Below are 16,946 nucleotides of genomic sequence, written 5' to 3'. Positions count from 1 at the left end.
TGAAGTTTGATGGGTTAGGGTTGATGGGAGAGTGTAGAGTGATGGGTTAGCGTTGAGGCGAGAGTGTAGAGTGATGGGTTAGGGTTAAGGAGAGAGCGTAGATTGATGGGTTAGGGTTGAGGTTGAGGGGAGAGAGTGATGGGTTAGGGTTGAGGGGAGAGTGTAGAGTGATGGGTTAGGGTTGAGGGGAGAGTGTAGATTGATGGGTGAGAGTAAGGTTATGGGTTGAGGGGATAGTGTAGAGTTATGGGTTAGGGTTGAGGGAAGTGTAGAGTTACAGTGGGTGAAAAAAGTATTTAGTCAGCCACCAATTGTGCAAGTTCTCCTACTTAAAAAGATGAGAGAGGCCTGTACTTTTCATCATAGGTACACGTCAACTATGACAGACAAAATGAGAAAAAATTATCCAGAAAATCACATTGTAGGATTTTTAATGAATTTATTTGCAAATTATGGTGGAAAATAAGTATTTGGTCAATAACAAAAGTTTCTCAATACTTTGTTATATACCCTTTGTTGGCAATGACACAGGTCAATCATTTTCTGTAAGTCTTCACAAGGTTTTCACACACTGTTGCTGGTATTTTGGCCCATTCCTCCATGCAGATCTCCTCTAGAGCAGTGATGTTTTGGGGCTGTCGCTGGGCAACACGGACTTTCAACTCCCTCCAAAGATTTTCTATGGGGTTGAGATCTGGAGACTGGCTAGGCCACTCCAGGACCTTGAAATGCTTCTTACGAAGCCACTCCTTCATTGCCCGGGTGGTGTGTTTGGGATCATTGTCATGCTGAAAGACCCAGCCACGTTTCATCTTCAATGCCCTTGCTGATGGAAGGAGGTTTTCACTCAAAATCTCACGATACATGGCCCCATTCATTCTTTCCTTTACACGGATCAGTCGTCCTGGTCCCTTTGCAGAAAAACAGCCCCAAAGCATGATGTTTCCAACCCCATGCTTCACAGTAGGTATGGTGTTCTTTGGATGCAACTCAGCATTCTTTGTCCTCCAAACACGACGAGTTGAGGTTTACCAAAAGGTCCTATTTTGGTTTCATCTGACCATATGACATTCTCCCAATCCTCTTCTGGATCATCCAAATGCACTCTAGCAAACTTCAGACGGGCCTGGACATGTACTGGCTTAAGCAGGGGGACACGTCTGGCACTGCAGGATTTGAGTCCCTGGCGGCGTAGTGTGTTACTGATGGTAGGCTTTGTTACTTTGGTCTCAGCTCTCTGCAGGTCATTCACTAGGTCCCCCCGTGTGGTTCTGGGATTTTTGCTCACCGTTCTTGTGATCATTTTGACCCCACGGGGTGAGATCTTGCATGGAGCCCCAGATCGAGGGAGATTATCAGTGGTCTTGTATGTCTTCCATTTCCTATTAATTGCTCCCACAGTTGATTTCTTCAAACCAAGCTGCTTACCTATTGCAGATTCAGTCTTCCCAGCCTGGTGCAGGTCTACAATTTTGTTTCTGGTGTCCTTTGACAGCTCTTTGGTCTTGGCCATAGTGGAGTTTGGAGTGTGACTGTTTGAGGTTGTGGACAGGTGTCTTTTATACTGATAACAAGTTCAAACAGGTGCCATTAATTCAGGTAACGAGTGGAGGACAGAGGAGCCTCTTAAAGAAGTTGTTACAGGTCTGTGAGAGCCAGAAATCTTGCTTGTTTGTAGGTGACCAAATACTTATTTTCCACCATAATTTGCAAATAAATTCATAAAAAATCCTACAATGTGATTTTCTGGAGAAAAAAAATCTCAAATTGTCTGTCATAGTTGACGTGTACCTATGATGAAAATTACAGGCCTCTCCCATCTTTTTAAGTTGGAGAACTTGCACAATTGGTGGCTGACTAAATACTTTTTTTCCCCACTGTATGTGTTAGGGTTGAGGGGAGAGTGTAGATTGATGGGTAAGGATTGAGGGGAGAGTGTAGAGTGATGGGTTAGGGTTGAGGGGAGAGTGTAGAATGATGGGTTAGGGTTGATGGGAGAGTGATGGGTTAGGGTTGAGTGAGAGTGTAGAGTGATGGGTTGGGGTTTAGGTGAGAGTGCAGTGTGATGGGTTAGGGTTTAGGGGAGAATGTAGAGTTATGTGTTAGGGTTGAGGGGAGAGTGTAGAGTGATGGGTAAGGGTTGAGGGGAGATTGTAGAGTGATGGGTTAGGGTTAGGGTTGAGAGGAGAGTGTAGAGTCATGGGTTAGGGTTAAGTGGAGAATGTAGAGTGATGGGTTAGGGTTGAGGGGAGAGTGTAGAGTTATGGGTTAGGGTAATTGTTGAGAGGAGAGTGTAGAATGATGGGTTAAGGTAAGAGTTAGGTTGAAAATGAGAGTGAAGAGTGTGAATGGGAGAGCAGCTCCTTGGGGAGAGCTGAATGTGACTTTGATGAGACAAAGACAGAGGAGGTGAGAAAGAGGGGATGGAGGGAGGGGGTAAAGTAGTGGATTTATATGAATTAATCTATTTTGTTTGTAAAATGTGAAGAAAAAAAAGCTTTTATAAAGATTGTTTAGAAGAAAAAATGTAAAGGAGTGGGTCAGAGAGCTATGGGTTTAAAGATAATCGTGTAAAAGTTAAGGAGTGGAGAGTGTTCATAGTGGAGCATATGGGGTGGGGGTGGGGGGGGTGGAATGTGGAGTGCTGGGTCAGAGAGGAGTCTGAGGGTGATATAAGGGTTGAAGGTACTAAAGGGTTAGGAGGGTGGTGTGGGAGGGTTGCTGAAGGTTAAGGAGGGGGAGTGGGTGGGGGGGGCGCCTTAAGGTCACAGGGTATATGATAGAAGACAGCAGAGGAGAAAGGCATAGAGCAGACACACACACACGCTCGCTCTTGCTTGTGCACACAGGAGCACATAACAGGCTTAACATGTCATCACAGCAGGAACTCAAGCCCCTTTCTTCCCAAATCCACACTCTCCCTCCAGTTGGAAGGAATGAAATTCCGCCCTAGGAAAAAAGTGCATAACGGAAAAAAACTCATTTTATAAGTAGAGTCTCGTTAGTTTGACAGCCTCACGATAGAAGTCCTGTTCTATGGGTAGTTATGGTTCATTATCAGAAGGATGCTAAATCCAGGAGAGTGTTGTGCATGTTTAGTTCTGCAGCGCCTCTCCATCACACACACACACACACACACACACACTCTCCACGTCTCCATACTCCCACCAGATGGTCTTTGAAGACATAATTTACAGCCTCTGAATAACAGCGTTGTTTTACGGCTCGTTCCGTTTTACACCGCAGGCCATTGTTTTGTTTTGCTTCAGAAAGCCCATTCCCCTTTTATTGGAGTGTGTCTGCTTATTAAAACCCCACTATAGGTAAAGACCAGAAACACACACACACACGTACACACACACACGCACACACACCCACGCACATACACACGCACGCACACACACACACACACACACACACACACACACACAGACACACACACATACACACATACACACACACACACACACACATACACACATACACACACACACACACACACACATACACACACACAGACACACACACACACACACAGACACACACACACACACACGCGCGCACACACACGCACACACACACATGCACACACACACACACACACAGACACACACACACACACACACACACACACACACACACACACACAAGCACGCACACACACACACACACACACAGACACACACACACACGCACACACACACACACACACATTGTGTGATAGCAGGTCAAGTCCAGACACACAGTGAGATAATGATACCGCACACCAGGCCCAGGTAGTTTTGCTCTCCGTTTTATCACTCGTTTCTATACGGTCGTAAAGAGACACACTCTGGCACTCCTCTGGAGGAGAGAGGTCCGTGGTTGTATCTCTACCCAGAGGTTGTTACATTTTGTTACATCTCAGTGACCACAGGAGGAGGGAGACAAAGTCAGTTAATTAACAAAATAAAACAATATTTTATTTAACTATAAGATTTCAGATTTATTAACAAATGATGCATTGTGATCTAGTCAAGTGGTGAATTGTATTCCTCTGCACTCTGAAAAGAAGGGTTCCAAACGGGTTCTTTGGCTGGACACCCAGTAACTCTCCATGAGGATGGCTGACCACCACTTCCCAACACTAGGTTCTATCTAGAACCTAAAAGGGTTCTTCGGCTGTCCCCATAAGATAACCATTTGAAGAACCATTTTTTGTATTTGTATTTATTATGGATCCCCGCTAGCTATATATTTTAAAAACATTACAATACATTCATAACAGATTTCACAACATATTATGTGTTTGCCCTCAGGCCTCTACTCTACTACCACATCTCTATAACACAAAATCCATGTGTACATGTGTGTATAGTGCGCATGTTATTGTGTGTTTGTATGCATGTGTCTATGTTTGTGTTGCTTCACAGTCCCCGCTGTTCCATAAGGTGTATTTCTATCTGTATTTTAAATCTAATTTTACTGCTGGCATGAGTTACTTGATGTGGAATGGAGTTCCATGTAGTCATGGCTCTATGTAGTACTGTACGCCTCCCATAGTCTGTTCTTGACTTGTGGACTGTGAAGAGACCTCTGGTGGCATGTCTTGTGGGGAATGCATGGGTGTCCGAGCTGTGTGCCAGTAGTTCAAACAGACAGCTCTGTGGTATATTGAGAAATGTATTATGTGTTAATGAGTTTAGATTTTAAATGGTTGCAAATAGCCAATGGGATTTGTATGCAGAAGTTGAGTTATTTGAATTAACAAATGACAATGGGGTTTCCGTTCTTGCATTGAAGTGATTGGATTACGAGATGCAAGGGCAGTAAAAGTTCAATGATGTAAAGGAGAGTTGGGCTGAAGACACTGTAGAGAGTAGTTGATTGTGTTAAGGTGAACATGAAATAAATCAGTTCTGGTTATTATAAGTACGCTTCGGAGTCATCAGTAAAAGAACCCAGCATCTTAGGATGCAACAAGCTCGGTGCATTCAACATGTCAATACAATAAATATTCAATTTTATTTGGAACGGCAAGCCAGACAAAATTAAAAGAGCATATTTATATAATGAATATGAATTCGGAGGACAGAAATTATTAAATATTAAAGCATTAGACCTATCACTAAAATCTTCAGTCATCCAAAAGTTATACTTAAATCCGAACTGGTTCTCAAGCAAATTAGTAAGATTGTCTCACCCAATGTTCAAGAAAGGCCTTTTTCACTTTCAGTTATTTGAAAAGGAAATAATCTCCCAAATGTCACTATTTCTAAAACAAGCCATAGAAAGTTGGTTGCAATTTCAATTTTATCCTCCAGAAACGACAGAACAAATAATGCAACAAATATTGTGGTTAAATTCAAATATACTAATTGACAAAAAACCTTAATTTTTTGACAGAATGTTTAAAAAAGGTATAATCTTCGTAAATGATATCATCGGTAGGACTGGTGGAGTTATGTCGCACATGCAGCTAACAAAAACATATGGAAATGTCTGCTCTACCCAAAATTACAACCAAATAATTGCAGCCTTACCGCAAAAGTGGAAGAGGAAAGTTGAAGGGGGAGAAAGTAAAGAACTTGTCTGTCGGCCTTGCATTAAAGAACATAATTGGTTAAGGAAAACTGTGATAAATAAAAAAGTTATCAGTTTCACTTAAGGACCAAAGGATTGACAGCCGTCCCATATAGATTGCAAAATAGAGTTGGGAAGAGATCTTTGACGTACCGATCCCATGGCATAGTGTTTATGAACTGACACACAAAACGACACCGGATTCAAAAATTAGAATCTTTCAATTTAAATTATTATATAAAATTCTTGCTACCAATATAATGTTATTTATATGGGGGATACAATCTTCCCAGCTCTGCAGATTTTGCTGTGAAGAGACAGAATCATTAGATCATTTGTTTTCGTTCTGTCCATTTGTAGCTTGTTTTTGGACACAGGTCCAGGAATGGCTAAAGGATTGCAATATTTACCTGGAACTAACCTTGCAGATAGCATTACTGGGTGATCTGAAAAGTCATAGTCAATCAATCAATAATATAATAATACTTTTAGCAAAATTTTTTATTTTTAATTCACAATCTGTAGAAGCAATGAGAATAGAAAGGTTCAGAACTTTTGTAAAACATCACAGTACGGTTGAAATATATATGGCAAATAGAAATCCTATATGGATGGTGTTAAGAGATAGATGGGATGTATTGAATAGAGTTGAAGGATGGGACTAATAACAAATAACAACAAATAATAACAAAGATAGCTAATAATGTAAGCATACTGTGTCCATAATAAGTATATAGGTTGTATGTTGGGAGCTTTTGGGAAAGAGCACAGTTAGAAAGATATGGCATATAGAAGCAAACCGGATGGACATCATGAAAATGATCGGAGAGGTTGAGAGTAGAAGAAGTTCAGGAGCAAAAAAAATTATAATATATATATATAATAGAATTATTGTAAAATTAACTCTGTCCATAAGGTGTAGATAGTAAGTATAGACCGGAAGTAGAGGCCTGGGCATTGTTGTTCACTAATTTACTCCAAGTAGGGAAAGGATGGTGGGGTTGAAAAGTAATAAAGGGGAATATATATATTTAAAAATATATATATAAAAAAAATGGGGGATTGGAAGTGATGCAGACAATTACATTGATAGAAGATACAATCTATCTGCAATATTAAGCTGATCCATTCCCCCCTCCACTTTGAGCCAGGAGAGATTGACATGCATATTATTAATGTTAGCTCTCTGTGTACATCCAAGGGCCAGCCGTGCTGCCCTGTTCTGAGCCAATTGCAATTTTCCTAAGTCCCTCTTTGTGGCACCTGACCACACGACTGAACAGTAGTCCATGTGCGACAAAACTAGGGCCTGTAGGACCTGCCTTGTTGATGGTGCTGTTAAGAATGCAGAGCAGCGCTTTATTATAGACAGACTTCTCCCCATACTAGCTACTGTTGGATCAATATTTGATTCCAGGTAGAACCCTTTTGGGAACCATTTAGAACTCTTTTGGTTTCCATGTAGAACCTGGAACACAAAAGGGTTCTACCTGGAACCGAAACCCAAAAAGGCATTACTGTGAGCTCAACCTCCCCATTTAAAGTGCCACCAGTCACCACTGATCCATGTCTATGGACCACTTTGCTTTTTGGCCAAGCAAGCTCAAGAGTTCATCTTTGAACTTGTCGAGGTGAACTCACAGATGCTCCTCTCAACCCAGAGTTTTCAAAGCCCGTCTCTGTGGACAGTAATGACCATCACCCTTTAGAGGGGTGTCCAGTGAGGGATGTTGGACCTGCCCACCTTTTAAGGGCAATTTGAGGTCTTTATGGGTATTTACTGTTAAAAGGTACCATGTACCCTGTAATCAGTTATGGAGCGATAACTTTCTCTTTCTCAACCGTGATCACTTGATCAACCTAACCCTAACCACATTTTACCACTTGCTTGCTGTTGAAAGGTTGGTCACCATGCACCCTGTTATCAGGAACATACGCATTATTTTGAGTCTGGCAGTCTCTGGTCAAAAGTAGTATATTAGATAGGGAATAGGGTGCCAAATGGGACACAGCGTCTGGCTACTCAGCCAGTCTAGTCAAGGGAGAATTTAAAATATAATAATATATGCCATTTAGCAGACGCTTTTACCCAAAGTGACTTACAGTAATGTGTGCATACATTTTACATACGGATGGTCCCGGGAATTTAATCCACTTTCCTGGCATTGCAAGCACTGTCCTCCACCAACTGAGCTACAGAGGAAAATTTCAGGTCTCCTTGCTCAACATTGACCTCTTGCTTAACCCTAGTCTTAACCCTACTCTTAACCCTAGTCTTAACCCTAGTCTTAACCCTACTCTTAACCCTACTCTTAACCCTACTCTTAACCCTACTCTTAACCCTAGTCTTAACCCTACTCTTAACCCTAGTCTTAACCCTAGTCTTAACCCTACTCTTAACCCTACTCTTAACCCTAGTCTTAACCCTAGTCTTAACCCTAGTCTTAACCCTAGTCTTAACCCTACTCTTAACCCTAGTCTTAACCCTAGTCTTAACCCTAGTCTTAACCCTACTCTTAACCCTAGTCTTAACCCTACTCTTAACCCTACTCTTAACCCTAGTCTTAACCCTAGTCTTAACCCTAGTCTTTTCCCTATCCATAGCATATTTTCTCTCTTGTTTGGTTTGGGAAGATAGGCATTGGTCACCATCTGTTATAAGTAAACAGTAAAGGAAGGCCCATTACTCTAAGCCTGTTTAAGTCTGGGAGCATTGACCTCTTGCTCAAACTTTGCTCCTGCCTTAGTCTCTGCCCTAGCCATAAAACGGTAATTCACCACCTTTTCACTCTTGTTGTTGCAGATGGACTGCATTCACAAAACGCTGATTGCTCCAGGGTTTAGGCTAGCCACGTCCCCTATGAGGAAACCCAGCTCATCGTGTGTTGTGTGCCGGCTGAGGTTCAACTCGGAGGTAGGCAGAGTTTGACCTCATACAGGGCAGTACCAGGGATGCTTGAGAACTCTACTGTCTCAACACACTACTGTCTCAAAAGCATTCCAAAAGGGTTCTTCAGCTGTCCCCATAGGAGAACCCTTTTTAGTTCCAGGTAGAACCCTTTTTGGTTCCAGGTAGAACTCTTTTGGGTTCCTACATGGAACCCAAAAGTGTTCTACCTGGAACCAAAAGCATTCTACACTGAACAAAAACATAAACGCAACATCTAAAGTGTTGGTCCAATGTTTCATGAGCTGAAATAAAAGCTCCCAGATATTTTCCATATGCACAAAATGCTTATTTCTCTCAAATTGTGTGTACAAATTTGTTTACATCCCTGTTAGTGAACATTTCTCCGTTGCCAAGTTAATCCATCCACCTGACAGGTGTGGCAAATCAAGAAGCTGATTAAACAGCATGATCATTACATGTTCATTGTCGTTTTAGAGAATTTGGCAGTATGTCCAACCGGCCTCACAACCGCAAATCACATATAACCACGCCTACCTCCACATCCGGCTTCTTCACCTGTGGGATCGTCTGAGACCAGCCACCTGGACAGCTGGTTCTCCTATGGGGACAGCCAATTAACCCTTTTAGGTTTTAGATAGCACCTTTTTTTCTAAGAGTGAACTCGTGCCTGGTCTTTCTCAACATGCAGGCATTGTCAAATGTGTTATTTTGTTATTTTATTAGGATCCCCATTATCTGTTCCAAAAGCAGCAGCTACTTTTCCTGTGGCGTATGCAAGTGTTGTGTGGGTGTAAACCGTGGGAGCGCAGGTTTGAAATATTGGATGAAATGTATGAGATTAAAATCTCTCCAAGAGTTGAAATTGCTCTGGATAAGAGCATCTGCTAACTGACGAAACTGTAATAATGTAAAATCTCTGGCTTAACCCTGTGGCTGTATGACTTGATGACTTGAGAACATACTACTGCATGGTCATTGGGCTTGTTGTTGTATCTTGTGTGACTCTGTGGTTCTGGTTCTATTGTCTCTCTCTGTGTAGAGCCAGGCCTCATCCCATTACAGCGGTACCAAACACTTCAAGAGGCTCAAAGCCCTTGACCCACTGGACTGCAAGACCAGAGCCCCTGACGCAGTCACCAAGAGCATCTCACCCTGCCATGTGCCGCCCAGCTCAGACTCCAGTTCAACAGGTTGGTGTGTGTGTGTGTGCGCATGCATGAGTGCACGCGTTAGGGTGTGTGCGTGTGTATGTACGTGCGCGTGTGTGTGTGTGCGTGCATTCAAGGGTGTATGTGTAAATATGTGCTGACATCAAACACATAAAGGATCCTTGTAGCTTTGATCATCCAGACCATCCCTTCTAACAGACCCTGCGTTTCCTGTCAACACTCTCTATCTCTTTGATGTGTGAGGAAGCCTCTCACCTGTCTATCCTCACTGCCATATAGAGCAGACGGACTAAAAAGCTGAAAGGCATTCAACTCTCCTCTCTCTACATGACCCTGTATACATGTAGACACACATTCTCACGAATGAGTCTTTAGAGGTTCAAACGCAGCACTTTGCTTGTGTGTCTGTAACGAATGCAGATCTGGAAGTATGTGTGTGGGAGTTTGCGTTGTTTGTTAATGTATGCGTGCCTCGGAGTATGTCCTTCTATATAAGTAGGCGTTTTCAAATGTGTTGTGGTATTCGTGAGTGTTTTAGAGCGTGAGAGCCCATTTATTTGACTTCATGCCATAGCGATAGAGTGAGCGAGTTTTTCTATTTTGTGTGGAACAAACAGTGGAGTTTTGTGATGATTACTTTGGCAAACAGCCTTATTGCCATTTTAGAGAGACAGTCAATGACAATAAAGAAATGCTCACAGGCCTAATCACCATTAACACATTACCTACTATGGGGTTTCCCTCTGGGGAAGCCCTCCGGCTCCCGATCCGTCTCACTGCAGATAATGGACCGTAATCATTTCAATCCGAAGCCTCTAATTTTCCCACTCTGAAAAATGGAAGCAGATTCCCATGGGAAATATTTGGTTATTACTGAGATTACAGAGGCTAATGGATCTCATAAACACTGTTGCTGGTGTGGTTTTATCTGTCTCAGTGAGTTATGGTAAAAGTTGAGAGACTTGGTCTGCTTCCCAAAAGGCACCCTTTTCCCTACATAGTGCACAATGGCCCTGGTCAAAAGTAGTACACCAGTTAGGGAATAGGGTGCTCTTTGGGACGCAAGGCTGCAGTAGTAACCAGTATTAGAGACTCTGTTAGAGGTTGATGTAGGAGAGAAGAAAGCATCAGGGTTAACTTATGTCCCCTCTCTCTCTCACCACCACTACCACACACACACTCTCCCCACTAATTCACCACTGCCACACACACACTCTCCCCACTAGTTCACCACTGCCACACACACACTCTCCCCACTAATTCACCACTACCACACACACAAACACTCTCCCCACTAATTCACCACTATCACACACACAAACACTCTCCCCACTAATTCACCACTACCACACACACAAACACTCTCCCCACTAATTCACCACTACCACACACACACTCTCCCCACTAATTCACCACTATCACACACATACACTCTCCCCACTAATTCACCACACACACACTCTCCCCACTAATTCACCACACACACACTCTCTCCCCACTAATTCACCACTACCACACACACAAACACTCTCCCCACTAATTCACCACTACCACACACACACTCTCCCCACTAATTCACCACTATCACACACAAACACTCTCCCCACAAATTCACCACTATCACACACACACTCTCCCAACTAATTCACCACTACCACACACACACTCTCCCCACTAATTCACCACTACCACACACACACTCTCCCCACTATATTCACCACTACCACACACACACTCTCCCCACAAATTCACCACTACCACACACACACTCTCCGCACTAATTCACCACTACCACACATACACTCTCCCCACTAATTCACCACTACCACACACACACTCTCCCCACTAATTCACCACTACCACACACACTCTCCCCACTAATTCACCACTATCACACACACAAACACTCTCCCCACTAATTCACCACACACACACTCTCCCCACTAATTCACCACTACCACACACACTCTCCCCACTAATTCACCACTACCACACACACACTCTCCCCACTATATTCACCACTACCACACACACACTCTCCCCACAAATTCACCACTACCACACACACACTCTCCCCACTAATTCACCACTACCACACACACTCTCCCCACTAATTCACCACTATCACACACACAAACTGTAACGATCCCGGCTGTCTGAGTCGGGTCCTGGCTGGTGACTAGTGTTCCTGTTCGTAATCTCCAGTGTCCCGAGGGTTCGGGAACGCTCCGGGGAGCGCTCTTGTTTTCCGCACCTGCATCCCATCAGCAATCTGCACACCTGGTCCTGATCATCACCCTTCTTAGGCTCTGGCCTAACATCCAGTTCCTGCCGGATCGTTAGCCATGAACAGTATGTTTGTCAGCGTATCAGCCTTGAGTTCTAGCGTTAGTTTTTGTTGTTTTGCACCTTGTTGATTTGCTGTGTACTCACCTCCGTTTTGTTCTGTCTGCAGTCTCTCACCCGGAACCTTCACCCAACCTCTGCCTGATGGTCGGCGGCTGCCGAGCCATGTCTGGACCTACCACTGCACCCTCAACAACCCATCCACGCCACCCGCTCTGTCCCTGGATTATTCAGCCTCACTCGGGAGTCAATTAATAAACACTCACCTTTTTCTCTAAGTACCTTGTCCTGGTCTGCTTCTGGGTTCTGGCGTAGTAAACCGTGACAGAACGATCCGGCCAGTAATGAACCCAGCGGACCTGGACTCTGTTCGCCATGCCATTACCCATCAGGAGAAGATGTTGGGCCATCATAGCACGGTACTACAGGAGATCGCGTTGTCAGTTCGGAACCTTTCTACCGGTCTGACGGAGGTCCAGAACCAACGCAAGTTTCCGGTGGAGGATCCACTACCGGTTTCACCCATCTCGCCTGCCGCTTCGGGAGCGGTGTCCGTCCGTGAGCCCGAGGTTCCGACGCCGGATAGATATGAGGGGAAGCTGGGAAGATGCCGTTCCTTCCTTATGCAGTGTGGATTAGTGTTCGATCTACAGCCCTACTCTTATGCCACAGACAAGGCTAGGATAGCCTTTGTGATTGCGTTGCTGCGTGGTCGGCGCTGAGTGGGCTTCAGCCGTTTGGGAACGACAAGACCCCTGCATGGCTTCATACCAGGGGTTCACGGCCGAGATGAGGAAGCTCTTCGACCATTCCGTCCGAGGGAGGGACGCAGCTAGGCGCCTGTTTTCGCTTCACCAAGGAACTCGCAGCGTGGCCGACTTCGTGATCGAGTTCAAGACGTTGGCTGTGGAGAGTGGGTGGAACGAGGAGTCTCTGCAAGCGGTCTTTTACCAGGGTCTGTCGGAGCAGCTCAAGGATGAGTTGATCTCCTATCCGGAGCCTAGTGACCTGGACAGCTTGGTAGCCTTGTCTATTCGGGTGGATAATCGAGTCCGAGAGCGAAGGAGGGAGAAGCAATGGGGTCCGTCCAATCGATCAGCTTCTCAGTTCCCAGTCGGGTCGGGTGGTGGACCAGAACACGTCGATCATTCTCCACCACAATGGATTAGTGGAGAGGTCCTCTCTCCCGATTCTGAACCCATGCAAGTGGGGCGGCACGGGTTAACCAAGGAGGAGCGTCAACATAGACGTCAGACCAACTGCTGCCTCTACTGTGGTAGCTCGGGACATTACATCTCCACCTGTTCCCGGCGGTCGTCAAACTGCCCGGCTCGCTAAAGTTGGGAGGACTTTTAGCGAGCCAGTTTCAACCTCTCAGTACCTCTGTCAGACCCCGTTTCCCGGCTACCCTTGTGAACAGGAATCAGAGCTTAGCGCTTAACGCTTTTATCGATTCAGGTGCCGGTGGAAGCTTTCTTGATGCCGAGTTGGTGGAACAGCTGGGGCTTTCCAAGGAGCAATTGCCGGAAGCCATTGAAGCGACCACTCTGAACGGCAGTAGTCTGGCACGTATCACGATGAGGACTGAACCGGTTATGATGCGGTTGTCGGGGAATCATTCTGAGATGATTTCATTCTTCATTCTGCCGTCTTCCCATGTTCCTCTGGTCCTTGGATACCCCTGGCTGAAGGAACACAATCCCACGTTCGATTGGGTGACGGGCAAGGTAACGAGTTGGAGCCTTGATTGTCATGCTAACTGTCTCAAGACTGCCTGCCCCCATTCGGTTCCCAGTCAGGTGATTGAGGCTAAACTCCCAGATTTGTCCCTGGTTCCCGAGACATATCACGATTTGGGGAAGTTTTCAGTAAGCAGAAGGCTCTGTCACTCCCTCCCCCACCGACCATATGATTGTGCCATCAACCTGGTCCCTGGAGCTGTCTACCCCAAGGGAAGGTTGTACAGTATCTCCCGACCTGAACGTGAGGCGTTGGAGACCTACATCAAGGAGTCCCTAGCTGCTGGTCTCGTTCGTCCCTCGTCATCACCCCCTGGGGGCAGGATTCTTCTTTGTGGGTAAGAAGGATGGCTCTCTTCGACCGTGTATTGATTATCGGGGGTTGAATGACATCACGGTCAAGAACAAGTATCCCCTGCCCTTGATGAGTTCTGCCTTCGACTCCTTACAGGGTGCTACGGTGTTCACCAAGCTAGACCTACGCAATGCGTATCACCTGGTCCGGATCAGAGAGGGGGACGAGTGGTTGACGGGTTTCAATACACCGATGGGTCACTTTGAGTATCAGGTGATGCCGTTTGGACTGACCAATGCTCCAGCGGTATTCCAGAGTATGGTGAACGACGTCCTGAGAGATATGATCGGTCTCTTTGTGTTTGTTTACCTGGATGACATTCTGATCTTCTCGAAGGAACCTTCCGACCACGTCCAGCATGTCCGGCAGGTTCTGCAGCGATTGTTGGAGAATCGCCTGTTCGTGAAGGCCGAGAAGTGCGAGTTTCACGCCCACCACGACATCCTTTCTCGGGTACATCATCTCCAGGGGAGAGATTAGGATGGACCAGGAGAAGGTTAGAGCGGTTCTGGAATGGGCCCAGCCCGGTGCGAGATTGCAGCTCCAGAGATTTTTGGGGGTTTGCGAATTTCTACCGCAGATTCATCCGGGATTACAGCCGTGTGGCCGCTCCGTTAACTGCCTTGACTTCCAGTATCAGGACCTTCAAGTGGAATCCGGAGGCGGATCGAGCGTTTCTGGATTTGAAGAGGCGATTCACCAACGCACCGATTCTCTCTCAACCGGACACGGCCCGTCAGTTCGTCGTTGAAGTGGACGCGTCTGATGTGGGAGTTGGCGCCATCCTGTCGCAGCGATGCTCCACGGACAGTAAACTCCATCCCTGCGCCTACTACTCTCGTCGCCTTTCGCCTGCGGAGAGGAATTACGATGTGGGTAACCGGGAGCTTCTCGCGGTGAAACTTGCCTTGGAGGAGTGGCGCCACTGGTTGGAGGGAGCGGAGCAACCGTTTATTGTCTGGACTGACCACAAGAATCTTGCTTACGTGCAATCGGCTAAACGTCTCAACTCCCGTCAGGCCAGGTGGGCGTTGTTTTTCGGACGATTCAAGTTTGCCCTGACGTTCCGACCTGGATCCAAGAACGGCAAGGCGGACGCCTTGTCCCGGATGTTCTCCAAGACGGAGGAGAGTGGGTCCAAGACCGAGACAATCCTCCCCCGGAACTGCGTCGTGGGAGCAGTTATGTGGAAGATTGAGGAGGAGGTGCTGGCGGCCCTTCGGACTCAGCCCGGTCCCGGTAACGGTCCACCCGGTCGGTTGTTTGTGCCTGAGTCGGTTCGTCCTGCTGTCCTCAAATGGTCCCACGCCAGCAAGATGGCTTGTCACCCTGGCGTGGCTCGGACAATGGCGTTTCTTCGCAGACGTTTTTGGTGGCCTGCCATGGCCGAGGATACTCGGGGTTTTGTTGCTGCCTGTCCAGTGTGTGCGCAGAATAAGAGTACCAATCGGCCCAGCTCTGGACTACTTCACCCCCTTCCTATTCCCCGGCGACCATGGTCGCATCTGGCCCTGGACTTCGTCACTGGGTTGCCCGCTTCTGAGGGGAACACGGTCGTTCTGACGATCGTGGACAGATTCAGCAAGTTCGCCCACTTTGTGCCTATTGCCAAGCTTCCCTCTGCCTCGGAGACGTCCGAGATCCTGGTTAGGGGAGGTTTTCAGGGTCCACGGTTTGCCCAGTGATATCGTTTCCGACCGTGGCCCTCAGTTTACCTCTGCTGTCTGGAAGTCCTTCTGTTTGGCCATTGGAGCTACAGTCAGTCTCACATCTGGTTTTCACCCCCAATCCAATGGTCAGGCGGAGAGAGCCAACCAGAAGATGGAATCCACGCTACGCTGTCTGGTCTCTTCCAACCCCACCTCCTGGGTCTCTCAGTTGCCTTGGGTTGAGTATGCCCACAATACTCTTCCTACATCTGCCACTGGGATGTCTCCCTTCCAGTGCCTGTATGGCTACCAACCTCCCCTGTTTCCTTCTCAGGAGAAGGAGCTCTCAGTGCCTTCTGTTCAGGCCCATATTCGTCGTTGCCACCGGACCTGGCATCGGGCCAGAAAGGCACTCCTTAGAGTTTCGGACCGGTATCAGCTCCAGGCGAATCGTCGCCGGATCCCCGCTCCCACCTATACCATCGGAGATAGGGTTTGGTTGGCCACACGGGATCTTCCGTTACGGACTGAGTCTAGGAAGTTGTTACCGAAGTTCATTGGTCCGTTTGTGGTGGAGAAGGTGATCAATCCAGTGGCAGTTCGACTCAAACTACCGAGGACGCTCAGAGTCCATCCCACCTTTCATGTCTCCTGCCTCAAGCCTGTCTTCCTCAGTCCTCTGTTGCCTCCTCCGCCTCCTCCTCCTCCTCCTCGGATGATCGGAGGTGGTCCTGCCTACACGGTGCGTCGATCATGGATTCCAGACGGCGGGGCCGGGGTTTCCAGTATCTCGTGGACTGGGAGGGGTATGGCCCTGAAGAGAGGAGTTGGATTCCGCGGCGACAGGTCCTAGATGCGGATCTCATCAGTGACTTCTACCGCCTCCATCCTGGCGCTCCGGGAGTCCGCCCGGTGGCGTTCGTCGGAGGGGGGGTACTGTAACGATCCCGGCTGTCTGAGTCGGGTCCTGGCTGGTGACTAGTGTTCCTGTTCGTAATCTCCAGTGTCCCGAGGGTTCGGGAACGCTCCCGGGGAGCGCTCTTGTTTTCCGCACCTGCATCCCATCAGCAATCTGCACACCTGGTCCTGATCATCACCCTTCTTAGGCTCTGGCCTAACATCCAGTTCCTGCCGGATCGGTTAGCCATGAACAGTATGTTTGTCAGCGTATCAGCCTTGAGTTCTAGCGTTAGTTTTTGTTGTTTTGCACCTTGT

At 46.8% G+C, this 16,946-nt stretch overlaps 1 protein-coding gene across 2 annotated transcripts in view; it reads left to right on the top strand.

The window, feature by feature from the left end:
- The window catches only part of LOC121585666 (zinc finger protein 385D-like), a 48,895-nt gene that overhangs the window by 28,680 nt on the left and 3,269 nt on the right, over positions 1–16,946 (top strand). Inside the window, exons 3-4 of one of the 2 annotated variants that reach the window (XM_041901991.1) lie at positions 8,366–8,476; positions 9,513–9,663. In XM_041901991.1, the coding sequence (XP_041757925.1) occupies positions 8,366–8,476; positions 9,513–9,663 (262 nt within the window). The remainder of the gene's footprint in view (positions 1–8,365; positions 8,477–9,512; positions 9,664–16,946) is intronic. The other variant, XM_041901992.1, reaches the window with a different exon arrangement.

This window comes from Coregonus clupeaformis, unplaced genomic scaffold, assembly GCF_020615455.1.
Source record: "Coregonus clupeaformis isolate EN_2021a unplaced genomic scaffold, ASM2061545v1 scaf0800, whole genome shotgun sequence".
Taxonomy (NCBI): domain Eukaryota; kingdom Metazoa; phylum Chordata; class Actinopteri; order Salmoniformes; family Salmonidae; genus Coregonus; species Coregonus clupeaformis.
This window is presented reverse-complemented; position numbering and strand designations above follow the sequence as displayed.